This window comes from Natator depressus, chromosome 2 (assembly GCF_965152275.1).
Source record: "Natator depressus isolate rNatDep1 chromosome 2, rNatDep2.hap1, whole genome shotgun sequence".
Taxonomy (NCBI): Eukaryota; Metazoa; Chordata; order Testudines; family Cheloniidae; genus Natator; species Natator depressus.
This window is the reverse complement of record NC_134235.1, coordinates 186,630,822-186,653,083: the sequence shown is the minus strand read 5'-3', so window position 1 is coordinate 186,653,083 and position 22,262 is coordinate 186,630,822. Positions and strand designations below refer to the sequence as shown.

General features: G+C 40.0%; 1 protein-coding gene across 2 annotated transcripts in view; it reads right to left on the bottom strand.

Moving 5' to 3' along the window:
• The window catches only part of MRPL3 (mitochondrial ribosomal protein L3), a 61,065-nt gene extending 41,440 nt beyond the window's left edge, over positions 1-19,625 (bottom strand). For both annotated transcript variants that reach the window (XR_012637871.1, XM_074943285.1), the window contains exons 1-6: positions 19,488-19,625; positions 12,811-12,989; positions 11,514-11,605; positions 10,075-10,173; positions 5,839-5,938; positions 3,716-3,776 (exon numbers count right to left, since the gene is read on the bottom strand). Coding sequence is in view for 1 of the 2 variants with exons in the window: in XM_074943285.1 (XP_074799386.1) it covers positions 3,716-3,776; positions 5,839-5,938; positions 10,075-10,173; positions 11,514-11,605; positions 12,811-12,989; positions 19,488-19,588 (632 nt within the window). In the remaining variant the exon portion in view is untranslated. The remainder of the gene's footprint in view (positions 1-3,715; positions 3,777-5,838; positions 5,939-10,074; positions 10,174-11,513; positions 11,606-12,810; positions 12,990-19,487) is intronic.
• Between the last annotated feature and the right edge of the window lie 2,637 nt (positions 19,626-22,262).

Genomic DNA, 22,262 nt, shown 5'->3' with positions numbered 1-22,262 from the left:
CTAATTTAGATATCTTTTAAAAATTATCAGGCAAATAACTAGAGGGAAAAGATATTCTAGATTACAACTCGTAACTCAAAAGATGGGGTGGATCTGTCATTCAGACTGAAAGAGGCCAGGAAACCAGTTCTATATTTAGTTTCCCAGTAATTCTAAATAGCATCTAGCAAGATATATTGGTAAATTATATATGAGCTTTAACCCGCTCTCACCTCCACAAGGAAACTTTTCCTACATCTTGATTTTAAAAAAAAAAATACTGCTGACATCTATTTCATAAAACACATTAATTATTAGATAGCACCTTTGTTATACCTGGAAATGTACAGACATAGTTCCTGCCCTGGAAGCCTTGCTATCTAGAATTTAGGATGGCCCTTTAGCTTCTGAGAAATTGTTTTTAGAACACTTCAAAAAAGCCCCTGAGTGCTTTGCTTTTTTAATAAATTAAAAATAATCACCTAATGTACTAATGATACAGTGCTTTGCAAACAAGCTGCTTTGTTAAAAGGACTAGTCTTCCAAGACAGATAGAAAGGTGATTTTAATATGCTGCCACGTCCCACAAACATAATAGAAGCAAGGATTTACTTCCCTATTTCTACCAAACAATTCATTCTGATTGATACCTCACCTACTCCGGTCTGAAAGATTGGACATTCTAAGAGATTTTCCTTCATATATTGTATTGATATAGTTTCTAGATGTTATAGGTATTGAACTTAAAAAAACAACAACAAAAAAAACACATATCAAAGACCTTAGTTTACAAATCTGGTATCTACCTCCACATACAACCAGTCCACCCCAGGACATTACACTTTTCTAACAAACAAAAATAAAGGCTTGTTTATACAGGGAAATTGACTGGCATAGCTATAATGGAATAAGATATTCTGGTATAGCTATGCAAGAAAAATTCCCGATGAGGCATTATTCCCAAATGAAGTTACTTATTTCAGAATAACTGCACAAGGAGTTATTGTAATATAGCTATTGCTTATTCCACTACAGCTATCCCAGTCCATTTCCCCATGTAGACATCCCATAATGCTTTGTATTTTCAAAGCACTGAACAAAATATTAGCCAATTAAATCTCTCAACACTCCTATGGAAGCAGTTAGGGATTTCCAGTTCACAAAAGGGGAAACAGGAGTAGAGACTGGGCCTGCTTCGCAGTACATCATGACACAAATACACTTTATTGAAATAAGATTTGTGATTCCTATTGTCTAGATCAGTGGATATTACGCATGTCTCGGAAAGGATAAAACTGATTTTTGGTGGCAGGATGCACCCTCTATCATTTGAACCATAAACTGGTATTCACAGTGGTGTGAGCAGAAAGCATTCCTCCCACCCTACAAGGAAAGGTATAGCGATGCTTGTTAGCAGAGAAGAAAGGCTGGGATGTGGAAAAAAAAATATAACAGACCACATACTTAGGTGTCTGGCAACCCTGTTGCTCCCACGCACTGCACGTCTATTCAAAATGCTGCTGCTGAGGTCATCTTCCTGACCTGCCATTCTGACCACATTAACCCCCTCTCTTTGCATCCCTCCACTGGGTCTCCCCCCTCCACCAAATCAATCACAAGTTTTTGTATTTGCATTAAAGGCCCTTGACTCTTTATCCCCATCCCCTATATCAGATATATTAAGTTACTGAACACTATCTTCACTCTGCTAATGATGGCAGCCTTGATTGCCCGCATATGGGCTTCTTTCTCCAGTACCTCTGAATTTTCTCCCATCCGTTTCACATGCATGCGGAAAACGCCCCATCAATTACTGTAAACCTCCACCTTATCCTCTACAAAAACTACCTCTCTGCCCTGATGCTGACAAATTATTCTGGTCTGACATTGGCTAGGACAGTGCCAAGCGATGATTGCAGTTTTTCCACTAAACATCCTCCTAGCCCACCCTTCAGCCAGTGTGTGTGTTATATCCCATCTGTCACACCAATTGTGAGCACTCTCAGGCAGAAACTGTTGTCTTTGTTACATATCTGTTTCGTGCCCAACACAAAAGGCTCCCACTCCATAATTGAGGTTCCTAGGAAATAATGTAGTACAAATAATATATTTTCCTAAATAGCGCTCCACCTTCCCCTCATATAATATGGTAATATCAGAGCACCTATGATGAACAGTATGCTTTGGCACTCACTTTAGCAGCATGGTGATATGGAAGAAAAGTGCTAAATCAACAAAAATAAGTTTTAAAAAATAGTCATTTGTTCCAACTAAAATAGCCCTCCTTCATGTTTAGGTATGATGAAACTACATCTACATTTATTTAATAAAAACAGAATGGTGAAATCTGTAAATATCAATTGTGATTAACAATGCAATTCACCTGTTTATATTTCAGTAACTAGAAAATGGCCATTAAAAGCCCAATTTTCACCACTTTTTTTTTTTTTTTTTTTTTTAACTTCACCAACTCCTTGAAGTTTCTCACGAATGCTTCGCTGCCAAAAATTTGACACTGGACTTTTTGGGCTTTTTTTAAATATAGGGAAGTCTTGCAAGAAGTTTATGAGAAACGTGGGGGGTGGGGTGAGGAGGGGAAAATCAAACAGATTGTAATTATTTGAAACATATCTCAAAAAAATAGGTGATATAAACCCACCAAATTTAGCTTAGTTTACTTGTTTTTTCTGAACAAGGAGTGGTTCCTTTGCATATTTTTTGGAAATCCTGGATTTGGGACTCTGGTTCTATGGACCAATTCATGCCAAATTTTACTAACCTATAATTGCTATGGAGGAGAGTATTAAGAACGTCTGCAACTGAACCATGACACGAGAAATGGTACCACCTTGTACAGCTTGTCTACACTACCTGCCAGATCGGCGGGCAGCGATCGATCCAGCGGGCGTCAATTTATTGCGTCTAGTATAGACGTGATAAATCGACCGCTGAGCACTCTCCCATCGACTCCGGTACTCCACCAGAATAAGAAGAGCAAGTGGAGTCAATGGGAGAGCGTCAGCTGTCAACTTACTGCAGTGAAGACACCGTGGTAAATAGATCTAAGTACGTCAACTTCAGCTACGCTATTCACATAGCTGAAGTTGCGTATCTTAGATTGACCCCAAGCGGTAGTGTAGACAAGCCCATATATAAGATTTACATTGGTATTTATATCATGCATATCCATTCTTTTTTGTCCCTCCTCTCTCTTGCAATGTTTTTGTAAGACTCCTCTTCTGCCTTTCCCAACTTGAAACAATTTCCTACCTAAAGTGTTTTTCCCACTGAAACTTTCATTCACATCTTTTTCCTTATCAAGTTACTCCTCAGAAGATAACAGCAGCCTTTAGTCATACAACAAGATCCTCTGCCCTCACTTTATACTGCTGTTGACCTTAAGAATTAGAAAACCTACATGGGAATTTGGCAGGCATTGTGAAACACTGCAAATTCAGCCTAACTCATACCCACAAGTATCCTTGACCCAAACTCAGGAAAGAGCCTTACACAGGAATGCCAACCATCTTTAACACTAACAGTGAGACACTCATTACACTGTACCATGTTAATGAATGCATCCCCCACACAACCCCTGATTACTCTACAATTTATGTGTTTTTTTCAAATCTACCTTTGCCAACAATTAATGTTAGGTGAAAAGAGAAAAGAAAAATAAATGACAAAATATCTGAAAGGTAAATACAATATATTAAAAAAAAAGTTAGGAACCTACGTTTTGGCAGTGACATCCACAAACTGCCCTGGACGAAAGTGAGCTGCATACAGAGGCGTACCTTAAAAAGGAGGGAAAATATATCATTCAATTAAGTGCTGAAACGTGAACTGTCAGCATCCACAGTTGTTAAAAATAATTTAAGAGAAAATATTTATTTAAATCCTGATTCTTTAAAAAATTGATTTTTTAAACAGAATGTATGTATAATTACTTCTTTATTTTCATCCCATTTTATAGTCTTAAATTCCTAAATTGGTTGTTTTGTACTTGTTTCTTCAGTCTCCCAATTATTAATATAATTTCAGATTTTACCTAGAGATTTGTACAACTAAAAACTTTCATATTTAAGATGCTCATCTATGCTGAAAAAGGCAAATCAAGGGTCCTTAACATCTTTATTGAGAGAATAAAATAAGCTCAAACATAAAATGGACATGCAAATACCCTGTGCCATGTTTGTAGCGGTTACATTTTCAGATCGCTTTTGAGCCTGATTTTTTGCTCCTATTTTTGAAAATTTTGGGCTGTGTGTATAAAAAAAGTTATAAATAACTCTGTTAATGTATTATTCAACTAAATAATTTTTCAGTGTTAACAATGAAGCAATTTATTTTGATGTGACCAAGATTATGAGACACTAAGAAAAAAGTTTTTAACGAAAGTACAATTTTAGCCCCTGGTTCCGCAAACACAATGCATGTGCTCAAAATTAAATTCATGAGTAGTCCTATTAAAGCAAATGGGACTATTCATACAAGTAAAACTACTTATCTGCTTAAATGCTTGCAGTATCAGGGCATTAGTTTTCAATATTTTGTTTTTTTGCTTATAGCAGTCCTGTAAAATTCAAAAACAACATATCCTAATAGTGGCATTTAAAAAAAAGCTTTGACAATTTAGTTCATTATAAATTTTAATCTAAATTTGCAATTCTCAGATTAGTTTTACAAAGCCTCAACTTGATTTAAATCAATTTAAAAACAAAATCAAGTAATTTAAATCACTCCACTCTATCAATGTCAGATTTGTCAGTGAATGCAGACAGTGATGAGGTGACCCTCTACTAAATCACCAAGCAGAAAAATATCGACATCTAGTATAAATAAATAATGAAGTGTATATAACTGTACGAGCCCAAAGAAAGAGACAGACAGACAGACAGCCGAGGGCAAACAATTGAGATGAGAGAGGAAAGATGGAAGATGCTGCAGTAATGTTTGTAGTACATATTTAGGACTTTAAATGCACCGAACTTTCAGCCTTTGTTTCAATTATCAGACCACACTTTCTCCATATGCCTTACTGGATAGTATTAATGAGTAGCTGCAATAAAGTCTAAGATCTGTTTGTAGACTCTCTCCACTGGCTACAAAAGAAGTCATAATATTTTAAATAGACCATTAGGACCCTGTTTTAATAAAACTAATTATTAATAAATTAATAAAATGCCCGGAGCAAAATTATGTTGGCAAAAGCATGTAATATAAGCAACCCAAATTCACATACTAAATATATCCTGAAACATTTTAAAAACAATTTTTATGAAGGTTAAATGTCCAAATCTTCTGGTTAAAAGAAAAAATTCTCAATGGAAATCAATGATCCATTTTGCTTAATCCTTTCTGCCTCAAATAGTCTGAAACAATGGGATTTCAAGAGGTACCTAATTCGTCTCAACCAGGGAAGCACAGAGAAGACTGAAACCTCTTAAACAACAACTTTTCCAACCTCCTGCAAAACATCACTTATGGTGTCCTTATAAGAGTGCCAAAGTCCTTTGGGAAGCGTATTCACATTCATTTCTAACACTGATTTGCATTTTAGCCAGTTTGCATTAAACAACTTTTCCAAGAGGTGGAACTGATTTGCTACAAAAAGGAGAAATGGCGAAAGATGACGACAATTCCTTTCTCCACCCACAGAAAGTAAAGGCCATTTTCTATTTTCCTCCTTTTCAAAAATTTGATTTGGCCCCAGTGATAGGGGAAAAAATGTTTTAAATTCACTTTCATACCTAAAAAAAAAAAAAAAAATCAATCACACCTTAATGTCCTCTGTTTACGTAAATCTAAACCAAGAGTAAATCATACATGTAATGTATTCCAGCTCAAAAAGATTACCTGGCTTAATTATAGCATTATCTGACACCTTAAATATTGTAGTTTTCTGCTTTGGTGGTACTCCTGCTTCTCTGAAAACCTCCAGTGCAGACTCTGGTTTCTGGAAGAAAGAGCACGCATAAAACAAGTGAACTTAAATTATAAATTCATTATAAATTCAGTGACCATCAGAAAATTGTTTACAACTGTCAACACTATTTAAAAAACAAAAGCCACGTTGTATTTTTACTTTCAAGAAAGACTTAACTTTATATTAAATTACTGTAGCATAATTTCTTCATGAACTTCCTGAACTTCAATCAAGGCCATTGTTGGATCTCATTTGATCCATCGATCTCATCAGATGATCACTGCACACTTAGACTGTGTCACTAACACCAAGGGATCTGTAAAAACTTCCAAAGCTAGGAGGGAGAAGCCAACCACCACTTTTTTCATGTACACAAATATTTTTATTTAGAATACATTTTCACTAACCGTAGAGTAATTAATTTAAAGTGTAATCTTTATTTCAGATGTCATTATAAATGCACATTTGTACTAATGATACTGCTTTACAGTGCCACAATGTGTATGTAGTTTTATAGACTGTAAACCCTTCAGGGCAGGGACATAACCTAAGGCCCTGATCTTGCAGAGACTTCTTGAAATTCTTAACTTTAGAGAAGTCAGTAGTTCCACTGAAGGAAAGGAAATGGGGCTTCACACAGAACAAGGATCCACTGCATAGTCGGAGTCTGAACAGCAGAAGACCCCAAGAACAAAGTTTTTATGTATTTTTTTTTTAAATATACCTAATTCATTTCAATGACAAATCATCTTTGGTTACAAATGAGAGCTTTTTATTTTATCAGACACATCAGCAGCTGCCTTTTAGAAACGTTACAGTACTGACAGAATACCAGCCAAATGGAAACCAAGTATGTGAAAACTGAAGTTGTATACAGTGGCTCAGCTGAGATTTTTCTTCAAATGAAACCTCCTAGAAAGCAATTTAAACAAGTGACAGCAGTGTCACACTTGGATAATCCCATCAGTGAGGGGGTCACTTTTAAAAAGTTCTCTGAAATTATCCTTTTCCCAATAAAAACACTTCTCTGAACTTTCAGACAAATTTATCTGGACACCTCTTAAGGCTGTTTAGCTTCATTTGAAAAATCAGCATATTGTCCATGATTTTATTAATAACTATATGTAAATACATTTTATAACAACAGCAAAAACCATATTATGCTTGGTTAGAAACCAATTGATAAAATTCCTTTGATTTCTAATCGATTAGAGGCCAAAACACCTTTATGAAAATGTCGCTCCTCCACTCAAGTAAGAATGCTGATATAGGGTTCAGCAGTTCACTATTTTTTTTAAATGATTTGCTGACTTGCATTCATATAGTAAAACATTTTAAACAAAAGATTTTTAAAATAATCATGATTATTCTATTGATATGTTTTCCAAAGCTGGTTGTATTATTGGTCTGATGACTGATCACATGTATACTGTACTATAGTGCATGCAGAAGTGAAAAATAAAATAGGTATCTCCTTTATCAGATGTATTTAAGTAAGTCTTGATTTAGATTGCAAAGTAAAATTACATTTGTTTAATTGACCAGAACCTGAATGCTTAACAGTATATTCAAAATGGGCTTGTGAGGAGGACTAGAATGACTGGACACACACATACTGAAGTCATCAAGGGATAAGAAAGCTTTTTTCCATTTTTCACCAAAACATCTGACTATAGCTTTCTATTGCCTGACTTCAGGAAATGAAACAAAATTTCATCAAGTGCTCTAATGGACAAAGACAAAGGTAGGTATTTTTATGTACACAAAACATCACTTAGCCTCCTTGCAAAGATGGGGAAAAACAGATTTTTAAATGGCAACATTACAGAGGATATTGAATATGTTCTCAAGTGAATATCATTTTAAAAGGTGTATTGAAAACATACTGAGCAGTATAGTATGGACTGTTGCAAATCAGACTACATCTGCAAAATGATTAATAGACCTCAAAACCAGAGTTTGCTTATTTTTTAAAAGTCATTGATAAAAACAGTCACAGTACCATGCATTTTGGGAAGGAGACCAATTAACTGTGCATTAAAAAAAATAATTTAGAAAGTTTATCCACTTGGAACACAGTGGCATCTGTCAAGCTAAAAAAAACCAACACATTCCTAAAAAATGCATTTAAAAAAAATTAAAATAATTTGACATTTACAAGAAATACATAAAACCTTCATTGTTAGTGAAATTACTAAGGGATTCATCAGACGATTTACTAAAGTGAGTCACTGTCAAAATCTGGGGAGGACAGATGTTACTATGGGGAACTAATGAAACAAATTAATTATGCTGTCACACAGAACTAGTCTTCCACAGTTTAGCTTTTCAAACTCACATTTGGAAGAAAATAATGAAGTGATAAATATAAAAAGAGGATGAAGCTTCAAGTTTCAATGTAAACCAGAAAAGGGTACCATTATTATATTTGCAGAGTTCATAACAAGTGTAAACTGTACAGAAATAAAATAACCTGTGTCAAGTTCTTTTAAGCTATCTAACATTATGGAACAAATTTACTCCAGATTCAACCTCAGAAGTTACCAGGCAAGGTCCAGATCTAAATAATTTTTTTTAATGGATATAGTTGAATAAGTTTAACATAATTAATAGAATTATCTAGAAAAAAGCAACAATGTCCTATTAAGGAACAGATAATTTAATAAACAATAGTCAATCTGATATTTTAGATCATTGTGCATCAAAGAAAGCTATACAGATCACAATAAGAGCAGTTTAAATTGGACATGCGATTGCATGAATCCTACATTTTCCTATATTATCCATGGACTGAATGCACTTTGTTACTCAGCCAAGCAAGGACAATGTTGAGCGTCAGGACTATCACGCATGCATTTCTTCACAGTTGTGCTTCCCTGGTGCACCACCAGCAGTTTCAAAATGACTAGATTCATATGATTTTTGTCAGTGTTGAGCTAACACAGCCAGGAGCACCGGTGTAATTTCACCAAGTGAAAAAAATGTTCCTTTAGTAGAGGATATGCACCAGAGAGACAAGGCATGTGGAAACCAAAGTAAACATTGGTGAGATGTGCACCAGCAAGCAAATAAAACTAAGATCACACAGAATATAAACTCTTTTCCCATGAAAACTTCACTGACTTTCAGTTGGGGTTTTGGGTAGATTCCCTACTAGAAAAACTGAGGTACAAGCTCTCAAGAAAAAACAAACAAACAGATCTCCAAATAAGCCACGTAAAGCCTTTTTGTATCTGTTTAGGTTAAACAGAGATGACCGCAAGAACAATGCAAAGAGAAGTGTGACAGTTTTATAAACATAATGAATCTCAAAAAATGTGCTCTTTTGAGGGAAGGCTAGGTTACCATCATGATTCAATCTTTCCCCCTGGGATTGACAAAACTGTTAAATTAATTCAGCCATTGAAGACTGGCTTGGACTTCTGCCTCAGACATCTAGAGATGTGAAACAAATCAGTGGTTTGTGACACCATCATCAATAAGCTATGTTCACAACTGTGCATATTTTAAGTTTAAAGTTTAATTCTTCTTTCAGGAATATTATACGCAAATGAGCAAATAAAACAATGGTAAAATTAAAGCAGAAATGAATAAATCAGAATACATCAGCCAACTACATTATGAGAATATCCAAAGGATTATCAGAATCGAAAGAGGCCCACAGTAACTCCTCTACTCCAGTGGTTATTAAATTTGTGGGCCAAGATTCCAAATTAGGTCCAATGCAAGTTTGTAGACCTAAGTACCTGCTCCCCCTTCCACTGCTACTACATGTTCCCATTTCCTGCAGTTCCCTCCATTACCAATAGAATACCATGCTTCAAAGAAGCTTTCAAAAATACAGCCTTCTACCATTTCCAAGAAGGAAAAAATGCTAATGTAGTTGTCCTCACTTCCCAGATTTTTCTAACAGATTTTGGAAAAGGTTGGGGTGAAGGAAGAATGGTGCATTCCTCCTCCCCATGTCACCCCCACCCAAACCACCCCATGGCACATGAGTGCGTGAGGGTGAGAGACAAAGATGAGCCTCTGAAACATGTATGGCTGCAAACTCATCTTTGACTAAACACCTTTTAATATATCACTGTTTTGTCTGAAAGCGTTTATAATTAGTGATCCTTATTGAAATAACAATTCTAACCAAAAAAAGGAAGTAGTACACTTACATAAAAAGGAGATGAATGTTTCCCTCCTACGATTAGAGTGGCTGTTTTTCCATTATACTCTTCCTTCGGTGTGTACTTTAAAACATGGCAGTCTTTCACCTTAACAAATAAATCACAGTAAACAGGGTCTCAAAACAGACACATCTGCTCATATTCTAATTTAAATTAACAACAGATATTAAACAATGTGAGCAAAGTCACAGTGTCGACTCGATTTCATTTGTCTAATAGACGACACAAAGTTCAAAGAGAAAATTTTAACCATTTATAATGAAGCATCTTTCTTTCAATTAACTGTTCACCAGAAAGCCTACTAGAACAGACATGTGTAACAGAGAGCATTCTTATGTAAATCCTAAAAGTAAAATCAGGTTTTTAGAACCATGAAGTTAGGTGTATTATCACAACTTTAGCTTTAATGAACAATTTTCTATCCTAAAAGTAATGTTAAAATGATCTAATACACAGGTTAAAGAAAGAGTTTCTATAGATCTGGGTATAATGTTTAAATTATCCAAAAAGTAAAAAGCTTGGTTTAAAAGTAATAAAATACATATATTCATGATCTGCTGCTGGAGCATGCAAAGGGACTGAAAAGCTGGCTTCAACAACCGGTTGGGGGATTCCAGGAGTGGCATAAAGCTGACAAAACTGGCTCTACACCAGTGGTTCCGAACCAGGGGGCCGGGATCAGGTTTCAGGGGATCCATCAAGCAGGGCTGGCATTAGACTTAATGGTGCCCAGGGCAGAAAGCCAAAGCCCCACCCCATGGGGCTGAAACTGGGGGCCCTGAGCCCTGCCACCTGAGGCTGAAGACGAAGCCTGAGCAACTCAGCTTTGTGGGGCCCTGTAGCGTGGGGCCATGGATAACTGCCCTGCTTATTATCCCCTAATGCCGGTCTTGACGTTTACATGCAGAAAAACAGTTGTTGTGGCATGGGTGGGCCATGGAGTTTTTACAGCATATGATGGTGGTGGTGGTGGTGGTGGGGTCCTCAGAAATAAGAAGGTTGAGAGCCCCTGCTCTACACCACTTGTCCCTACTTTAGCCTTGTTGGGGTCGTTACTGCTCATTGCTCATGTAAGTTAGAGCAGCCCTGAGATTACGTCAACTTGACTAAGGACCAACCCAACTCCCAGTTGCCTCTAGGACTGAGGAAACAGAAAGGGGATAAAATGTCACCTATGCTGTCCCCCTCCTCAAGTGCACCACACACGATCCAGGGCACCTGACAGCCCCTGCCCTGAAGAGTTTACAATCTAAAACACAGAAGAAAGGATGCACTGTGCAACCCATAAGAAGTGGGTAACTTTGGTGGGTTTTCCCCCTTAAAAGCCCTTCCCCCCACTGTAGAGTTTAATTTCTTGCTTAGTCTAGAATTTTTTATTAAAAATCTAAACACAATATTTAAGCCTAAATTCAAAGTATCTCTCTTACCTGAAGTAATGTGACAGCATGTCTTTCACCATTCTTGGTCCACAATGGAATCATTCCCAACTTTACTGCAACAAGGCCAACTCTGCGGGAACCTTTAGATCAAAACAAACCATGCCCGTAACTTTAGACTAAATATCTGACAGAATCGGAGTCTGATCGTTGGGGTATGCTACCAGATCTTTTTTCCTCTATGGGAGAGATTGAGGGAGGAGAGAATAAGTTCTTAACTTTGTGGGCAGGTTGGGAATAGCAGGGTTTCTTTAATATACTACTTATGTTTGTGCAGAGCAATACATGGGCTCAGTATTAATTACAATATATAAATTTCTTGTTGAGAAGTCACTTCTGAAAAATACAAACATGACTTCCATTTTTGGCAAACCAGATGAATATCTAAAACAAAAATTAAGTGTTACGTCAAAAACATTATTTCACTAGGTTCCCCCCTCCTCTAAATATTTAAGTTTTTATTTTATTCTCAGCCACTATATAACAAATCTATCCCATTAAAGGTTCAGATGCTTAGGTCTTTAGCTTGGAACACAGAATCCACAAGAGGAATATTTAAGAAATAAATATTTCAAATGTGTGGGGGGAAAAAAAGCATTTCCAAATGTGTTATACAATATTTACATATTGTATCAGTCACTTAGTGGCCATTCTAAGTATATGAAGTCGTCATCTGCAATGCCAGAGGCTATATTTTACCAGAGGCATCACTAAAGTCTTGGTCAGCATCCCTGCTGCAACAATAAGCTAATTAACTAAACCATCAAAAAAAAAAATCTAGAAAATAAAATGCGTTCGTCTAAGACTGGGTGTCAAAGGGTTCCTGTGGACACTGTGGGACTTTAAACACACAAGCTATGTTACCTTGTATGCTCTCTTCTATGCAGTGACTGGGAGTCAATCTGTAGTCCCTTATGGATCAGGAATGCTACTGAGCCAAAGTCCCTGCTTTTGGAATGAAGTCGTTCACATCAATCAACGACAGCTAATTACGTGGTACCCTCTGATGTGTTCATGACAGTCATATTCCAACGGTATGGAAGCAAGACAGGTTTTGAAGGGGCGATGGCTGGAAAGTGATGATAAATGTGTTGAAACTGAAGGAGAAGATCCTCAGAAATAAGAGAGGAACTTGAAGACCAAAGAAGTGCTTTGGTCCTTGTAGAGGTAAAGAAGCTGACTAAGGTAACAAAGAAGAAACTTTATATGACACCAGTCTGATATCATTTGTATACTGTAACAACCCCATGAGAACTACAGCCAGAGCTGCATCTGTTCATGTACTAACCTGGTTCCCATGAGTGCAGTGGCCAGGGTTCATCTTTCAGTGGACACAGTTTGCTGGCTGTTTGAGCTCTGTATTCTTCTGCTGTTACCTGCTTAAGGAACTGGGTGTTCTCTTCAGAAAGATGTTCATCCCACCAGGTGGTGCTATTAATATGCCTGACTATAAAGCACCAGGGTCCCCTATCAAGTTAAAAAAAAAAAGGGGGGGGGGGGAGTTGTTGTTGCTTATTAATATATATAATGCCTTTTACTACTGCATCTTATCACAAAGATTACAAAAGAATTAAAAATCATTAATAAATCATGCTCAAGTGATGGCACTCAAACTGTCCCACCCTGATCATCATCCTTCAGATAAACTTACATGTAATTTACTAAACACAAATAAAAGTCAAAAATAGAATCAATAGGAGCAATCAACCACATGCTAAAACAAATAAATGGGTCTTATCTTACACACTAAAGCTCACCAATCTCAGGAACTAGTGGATAACCAAAGAAGCAGATTCCAAAATGGAAAATTTCGAGCTGAGACAGCCACTGCTAGATTTCATTATCAGCCTCAAGAGAGGTTTTTAAACCCAGGAACTCTCAACCAGCACATCAGCCCCTCTCAACTGCCTTGACAGAGAATAAAGCAAGGGACTGCTTCTCTGGTAACCAGGGACCACACCATTCGGGGCTCTGAAGGACATCAACTCTACCTTACTTGCACCCAGAACCAAACAGGAGCTCAGAACAAAGACTGAGTCACAATCACTATGTACTCATAGAAGATACCACAGACTCAGGAAGCAGGCAACTGTGCTTTGTACCAGATTAAAGACTTCGAGGTGGCCTTCATATAGAGGATATTACCACAATGCAAGATGGAGGCAACCGAAGTCTGAATAACTGTTGCAAAGTATGTACCAGAGAGAAGCAATCATAAGCTTTGTCTTCACTAAGAAAAAAAGGTGTGTCCTTATCACAAGTTAGCTAACACATGGTAACTAACATGAGGTAAAATCCTAGTGAAGACACGGCAGTTCTAATTTTAACATGTTATCAAGGCATCCCTCTGGTGTTTACCTCACAACCTGCTAAAACATGTGAAAACTAGAAGTGCCTTGTGTTGTGTTCACTAGGATTTTATCATGTGCTAGCTAACATGGTAAGAACATACATTTTTCCTAGTGAGGATGAAACCATAGCCTCTTGATCAGCCACACGTAAGTGGCACTATAGACCACTCTGGCTTCTTGAAAATCCAGAATTAGTGACAGTTCCAGATGGACCTGCAGACTGAACTGTTTATGCAAAACAAAGCCCACAGCCTCAATCTTTAGTGCAGACACTGCTTCAGCCCACTTCTTTATATTCTTCCCCATGTCAAGCATTGCTTCCATTTTAACAAGATTAAGTCGCAGCCTGTTTGGTTTAGGGATATTCAGGTTCCTATAAAGGCCAAACACTGGGAAAAATAATGAAATTGTAGAATCTGATTTTCATGGAAGAGTGATGTCAGGATGACATACAATGGTGGAGGAGACCATGCAGATAGATAATCATGGGCATACAGATAGCAATGAAAGCAACAACCTCTCATACTCCTCAAGTTGCATTTACCCTGATTCACTGCCAAAAGAAACCAATCACTGTTACGCCAGTCTTGGTTCCATATCCTACTTTAAAGCCAAACTGATGAATTCCTTAGACCTCCTGTGAAATTCAAGGGTTGCTCCATCAGTACTTCCTCATATTACAAACAAAATAGGGATATCTTAAAAACCAGTGATGTCCTTGAGTGGATGGTAACTGAGAAGATTGTTACCTGTGTGTTACTATAGTATGAAAATCAGGGCAATTACCTCATACTGCCTCAGCATGGAAGGATGCACACAAAGGGTACATCTACACTGCAATAAAACACCCACAGCAGGCCAGAGTCAGCTGACTCAGGCTATAAAATTACAGTGTAGAGATTTGGGGTTGGGAAAAGAGACAGGGCTCTGGGACTCTGCAAGGGGACAGGGTCCCAGAGCCCAGGTTCCAGCCTGAACCCAAACCAGGTTGGATAAAAATCAATCATTTTTTTTTTTTTTAAAGATTTTTTTGATAAAATGCTTTGAGGAAAAAAACTATTTAAAGATAATTGTAATTAAGACACATTATAGCTCAAAGATATCTCATCATGGAATAGGGATTATACATTCTAATTCTATAGTTTGAGAATATATTCATGTAATGTTTAAGAATGTAAATGAATTCCAATAGTTTATGGATTAGGGACCCAATCTTATGGGGTTCCAGGGGCTTCTGTATAGACTTAGGTTAATCCTTTTATCTACCCAACAGTACTCAGCGCTTAGTCTAGAAGATACCATCAGAGATGCTTAGTTTTGCAGTTCTCAAACTGTGGCTTTGGGTCTCCAGAGATAACATGCTTGTTAACAGCAAAAATGTTTTAAAATAAATAAATAAAAATATATAGAGGTGAGAAATAACAGACCTCAACCCTATTGTCCCTCTCTCTAATACTTACCTCTCTCTAAAAGTGCAAAGTTTCAACAAGTTCAATGAATAGAAGATTGGTGGGAGCGGAATAGATCTGGACAAGGAGAAGAAGTCTGGAGATAAATGTGAGAAGGGAGGGACGGGCAGTAGAAACAAAAGTAAAACTGTTTGGGCAGCATATTCTAGATGTCTTGAGGTCTTTCTGGGTGTAGCCTTCATTGATTTGAGATCTACCATGCCGTTCTCTCACTAGAAGGAAAAACCTATAATGGCAGCAGGCCGTAAAAGAGACCCAATTTGGGAATATTTTAATGAAGTTCCTCTACCTGTGGGTAAGACAGGCAAACGTGGAAAATGCCAACAGTGCAACAAAGAAATGCAATGCCTGGTTGCCCGAATGAAACATCGTGAGAAGTGATCCTTCTCAGGAGGAAGCTGCAGATGATGAAAGAAACATATCTGAACATGCAAGATCTTCAAGTTGGTAAACTTTTTTATTTCATACTTCTTTCTTAAGGACTGCCTGTCTTCCTTCTGGACTATTTTTGAATTCTCATGTTTGAGCAAAAAAATAGTTGTTACTCTATGGTACTATCATTTTAGATGAAGTTGTGATAAAAAATAAATAGCTGAAATAGGCAGATCATCCTTTTACAATTTCACCTTTAAAGTAGTACTGAGTGTCAGTGAATGCAATGAATAATACTAAATGAGCAGTATGGTAATAATAATTAAATAACTGCACTGACTTATTTTGTTTAGGAGAATCCATCCTCAACATACAGGATTCTGAAGACTCTCCGCCTTCAAGATCACCATCATTTTCTATAGTTTCAGAGTTATCTGCCAATGACAGTGTTTCAGTCACATCATGTATGTCACATAGCCACAGTAGATCACCTGTACCAAAAAGAAAAAGTCTCCATCATCCAGAAACAACCATAGATAAGTTTGTGATAAGAACCAGGTTACAAAAAGAGGTAATTGATGAAAAAAATGACCTGTCTGTTTATGCAACAAACTCTTCTTTCCGTATGATTGAGAACCTACACTTCATTAACATGGTTCAGTCAGGATACAGTCCACCCAACAGAGCAGATGTCGCAGGCAAATTGCTGGATAAAGTGTATGAAAGAGAAATTGAGCAGTGTGCAAAAGGTCTAGAGGATGAAATTGTTAACCTGAGTCTTGATGGGTGGAATGATCACAATGATCCTACTGTACGTGCTTGTGTGAAACAGAAGAAGGGAATGTCTTCCTTACAGAAACAATTGATTAATCAGGAAATGCACACACAGCAGAATACTTACAAGAAGTAGCAGTAAAAGCTATAACAAACTGTGGGGGGAAAAATTCAAATGTCTAGTACGCAGCTTGGTCACAGACAATTCTGCAAACGTATCCAAGGTGAGAAGAAATTATTCAGAAGAGTGTCCCAAGCTAACATACGTCTGCAGTGCTCATTTGATGCACCTCCTAGCCAAAGACTTCAGTGTTCCAGAAATAAAGGCTAATGTTGTTGAAATTGCAAAATACTTCTGTAGCATCACTTTGCAGCAGCAGCTCTGAAAAACAGTGGGAGGAACCACACTAATTCTCCCACAAGACATGTGATGAAACTCAGTAGTGGACTGTTTTGAGTACTACATCAAGAATTGGCCTAATCTGATGACAGTTTGTGAACAAAATCATGAAAAAATAGATGCCACAGTCACAGCCAAAGTTCTCAACATTGGGCTTAAGAGAAATGTTGAACACATGCTGAGTACCCTGAAGCCTATTTCTGTAGCCTTGAACAAAATGCAGGTAAATAGCTGTTTTATTGCTGATGCTGTTGAAATATGGAAGGAACTAAGTGAGATCTTAAAGAGAAATATGCATGACAGAGTTAAATTACAAGCATTAAAAAAAAAACAAATGGGGGAAGCACTATCTCCAGCTCATTTTCTTAGAAATATTCTCAATACTCGGTAGCAGGGTCAAACCTTAACTGCTGAAGAAGAGGAGTTGGCTATGACATGGACATCCAGCAATCATCCCTCCATAATGCCAACTATAATAAAGGTCAGAGCTAAGGGTGAACCATTCAAGAAATCAATGTTTGCTGATGATGTTTTAAAGAAAGTCACACCAGTGAACTGGTGGAAGTCACTTAAGCACTTGGATTCAGAGACTGTTGAAGTGATCATCTCACTTTTAACAGCCATAGCTTCTTCTGCCAGTGTAGAAAGAATATTTTCTTCCTTTGGACTAATTCATTCCAAGTTGAGAAACCATTTGGGTCCTGAAAAAGCAGGAAAGCTTGTTTTTCATTTCCAGATTATGAACAAACAGGAAAATGAAGGTGAAGACGACTGAGTTAGCTGCAGAAGCCAATATTTTAAGTTTCTCATGTTGACTTGGCTGACATAGTTGATTTAATTTTGGGGTTTATTTTTTTTAAATGTTTCATTTAACTATTTTAATTAAAAACAATTTTAACAAAAACAAACCAGATTTTAAAAAATTTGAATGTTTACCTAAATTCAAAAATTCATATGCTTGTTTGGTTAAAATATTATGTTTGCTGTTGAAGAAAAAAATCCAGAATACATACTGTTGTTGTTTTAATTAAATAAAACAATTTAAATGTCTGTCTGGTGATGTTCTCCTAATACAGGATGGCAAGAAAATCTTCCAAATATTAATGATTAACATGTTGAATTTAAGATAGTTCACCTCCCAGTGACTTCATAAATATCTGCTTCAATTAGCTTTGGTAAATGAAATAACCAAACAATCATTCATTTTCTGATATAGTTGTAAAACTAACCTGAAAAGTTTTAAAAACGTGAAGTGTGTACCTTCTAAAAATGAAACCTACATCTACCTCAGAGTTGTGAAGAATTTGTATTAAGGTTATACCAACCAACAAGAACACACTTTTATGTAGAAATCCATGATTAAATTGAGTCTTCCCAACTAGTGATTTAAATCAAATCCACGCTGATCCAAACACCTACTGTGCAATTTTATACCTCTGCAGCTTGAGTCCAAGTCAGCTGACCAGGGCCAAGCACAAGTATTTTACTGCAGTGTAGACATACCCAGAGTGGCCCCAGTAGCAGGGAGGGAACATATTCTGGAGGGCCTAAGAAAGGACTGTGCCAACCCATTTCCACAGAGGTGGTAAGAGGATACCGTCCATGCTACGAAACAGCATCGTGTCCAACCAGTTACAGCCAAGCAAAGAAAGCATGTGCCAGAACAGTGACTTGTTCTGACCGAGTATTAACCATGGCGTGTGTGGACACACATCATTCCTCGCTATTGATACTGCGCTAGCTTGTAGGAACCCCAGCCACCCCACTGTTACTGGGGCAGGCAAGGGAGAGGTACAAACATGTAACAAGCCAGTCCCTAGCAGACATACCAAACCTGCAAAAAAAAAAAAAAAAACAAACACCCACAGAAATTGGGCTTGTTTTTGGGTTAACCGGCTTGTGAGTTGCTTGTTAGCTAGTTTTTGGCTTGTAGCTTGTTTGGCTTGTAGCTTGTTGGTTTTGATCAGCTCCCGGCAAGCAGGGGCAAGGAGGCAGCAAGCGGGGGAAGAGCATTGGGGTGAACAGCAGGCCCACCAGAGTCCCAGACTGCACGCGGGTGGGGGATGGGAGATCTAGTCACACAGAGTGTTGGGGGTCTTAAGGATTGGCTTGTTTTGCAATGGGATTAGGTTGATTTTTGGCTTATTGTGAAAGTCGGGGTGCTTATTTACTGCGTGAAAGTTGACAACTGTGGTGGCTAGTCACAACCACAGGGGAAGGCTGCAGCAGAGGAAGGGCCTTAAAGAAGGCGCGACCCGCACCCACAGCCGATGAGGCCAAGCCCTGGGGCGCTGCCAACACCCCTGCCCCGGCGCATCCCCGCAGCCTCTGGGGAACGCGGCGGGCCGGCTGCGCCGGCCCCGAGGGACGGACACGCGCGCCCCTCGGGCACAGGCCGCAGCCCGGGCACCAGAGCCCAGGTCACCCGAGCCCCCGCCCCGCTCAGGCTAGGGGCGGCGGGGGCGGGTCTCTGCGCGCGCCAGTCCACGTGCGCACGGAACCAGGCAACAAATCCCTCGCCCCGGAGTGAGCCCAGGGCCGCACCCCCCCCCGGGCCGCGGGGCTCTGCTGCGTCCCCTCCCCACAGCTCCGCACCCACCTGTTCCCGGTAGCGGCCGCGGCTCCCTGCACTGAGCCGCCCGGAACTCCCGCCAGCAGGCGGCCCCCCGCCCGGCACAGCAGCTGCCCCCAGCCCGGCATAACTCCCCCTCCCGGCACAGACTAGTCTGGCCCGTGCGCCAAAACCTTCCGCCCGCCCCGCCGCCCGCGAACAAAGTTCCGGGCACCGGCTGCGAACGCCCTGCAGGGGAACAATTCCGAGGGCACCGCGCCAGGGCGGGGCCTTGTCAAGCCCCAATCTCCGCCCCCAAGACAGGGGAGACCGAAGCTCTTCTTATTCCATTCACGCTCAGGCCGCTGCGTAGATGGCGGGGGGGGGATTCTGAGAGAGCCATAGAGTAAAAGGGAGTGGAGGGAGCGGCCACAAGGTCCCTGCAGCTGGAAAGAGGGGAGAACTTCCCCCTGGTGGTGGGAGTTGGTTACTGCAGGTCAACAAAGTGCTGAGGGGCACCGCAGTGCAGCCGGTTGGCCAGGCCACGTGGGTTCCCTGGACATTGCTGGGCGGGGCCCCAAGCTCTTTGCTTAGCGTCTTGGTTTCACTTCTCCTCAGAGCAGGCAGAGAGCGTGTCCGTGCCTGCCCAAAGTGTAGCTGCCCTTGCCGGGGTTGGGCTTTGTCTTTGCATGAGTCTAGGCGCCTCCCCAGGGCAGTAAATGCCATGGTGTGGGGTTTACCCCAGCACCAGCTGCCCCATCCCCGCTTTTCAGCTAGGATGGGCTGCAGGTGCAGAAGTCCACGCAGTTAGGATAGGTCTTTCTTCACGACTGCTGTCGTTGTGATAAAGGCGGGTTCCAAGAGCTGTTTCACATCCCAGTCAACTTCCATCAGGACGGTCCCAATAGTGGAATGGGAAGTCATCCTCATAAGTCCAGGACTGGTTTGAAAGGAGGGCAAACCAATTTGGATTCCAACTGGAACAGTTTAACACACAGGGCGTGGATCAGGCTGGTTTACTGTTAAGAGCTCTTGCCACATGGCAGAGGAGAGAGTCTTACATAGATCTCAGATGCTTGAACACACACTCAAATTGAAGCCTCATGCTACAGTGTTTCCAAAATACTAGATCCTATGTAGAATAATAATTTAGAAAAACAGATCATAATTATATCAAGCTCACAATAGCGCTGGTCATCTGTAGATCTAAAAGCACTTTACAAAGGTGAAGTGGGATGTGGCTGAAGTGGAAAACACACACTCATCAGTTATGTGGAGTGTTTGGGAACCTCATTGTTCCAACGGTCACTAGGCTACACGCAGGAGAGGAAATCAACCTGCAAAACAACTAAAACTAGTCACTTGTCATGGGGTCCACTCACCACAGTGGCTCCTCCTGCTGGCCATCCTGGGGATTAGCTCTGCCAGTTGGTGTGCCCTCTTCAGGTGGTGCCTCTTCCATTGTCTTCTCAGCCTGCAGACCCACCTCACTCTAGGAACCGTAGCATCCTCTTCATGACTTGGCCCTCTGGCCGGGTCACCAGCCATGTTTCCCCCTTCCAGGGGTACCCCAAAGTTTTTCTTGGCAAACAGTCCCAGGCGGTCTTTTCCAATGCTGCCCTGATGATGCCACTTACCCAGTAGCCAGTAGGGGAACCCGGGCTCACCCTCTATTCTGGGTTCCAGTCCAGGGACCCTCAGCTCAGCAGTTCTGGGCTCTTACCTCCACTGCTCCTTCCCTGGACTCTTCCTGCTCCCCCGCTCCTTCTGTGGGAGTGCCAACTCCTTCTTCCCATGGAGTGACTGCTGCTTGCCTTCCTGTAGCCTTTCCCAGCAGCCTTATCTGTTCTCAGCTCCTGGACTTTTTGGCCCCACCTATTCCTGCCCCACTGAGCCTCCTTAATCAACTCCCTGCTCCCTGGCTACTCCTCCGGGTGCAGCCTGGGCAGTTAATTGGCCTACCTGGCAACCTTAACCCCTTCTAATCCTGCGTGGGGTGAACACCCAATCACATGCCTCCTCACATGAGTTACTTGGGAAGCACTCTGCTCCAGTGGATTTGGCGTGCATTTTTCAGTCTTGGTTTTAATCGTGGTTCTGATTCTGATTTATTGTGTAATTACCTTTGCTAGTCACATAGTCAGCACTTTCAAAAGTCTGTGTGGCCAAAAGTGGCAAGTGGGGTAGCTAAATAGGGTTTTTCTTGGCCCTTGAAAGGCCTTGGTCAAGTAGGCTGCCAGAAAGGACGTGTGGGAATCAGCTCTACCAGCCCTATATTTTTCAGGGACCCATTGTCCCATGCTGGGTGATCTTCAGGTGGGGGGGGGGAGGGGGGTGCAGTCTGTGTTACTGCGCAAGAATCTGAAAGTAAAACTGACTAGAAATACGTGACCTGACTAGTCTAGTTTTTCACTCCAAGCTGAACAAAATTTAGATAACAAATAAACAGCAGCACAGAAGGTGATAAACACAATGGGTTTGTTCATAATCAAAAGGATTATTAGTAAGGTAGTGGTGAGAACTTGTTGTGTTTTTTTAATATATGAATTTTCCCTGAAGAGTATGAACTATACTGTTGTAGGCTAAGGCCAAATTCTGCCCTGGGTTGAGGTGTGTAGGAAGCCACCTCCCTCCACAATACACCCAAAAAGGGCAAGATTCCCACCTAAGATACAGGTTGTCCCCTCCCACAGGTTACGGTAGGAAAACGTTGTGAAGTTCTCCTTGATCAGTTTACTCCAAATTCTCAGTTGGGGGAGGAGGGATATTCCCCATGGAATTGTTGGAGAGGATGATGTGCATCCCCCCAGTCCCATCCTCTTC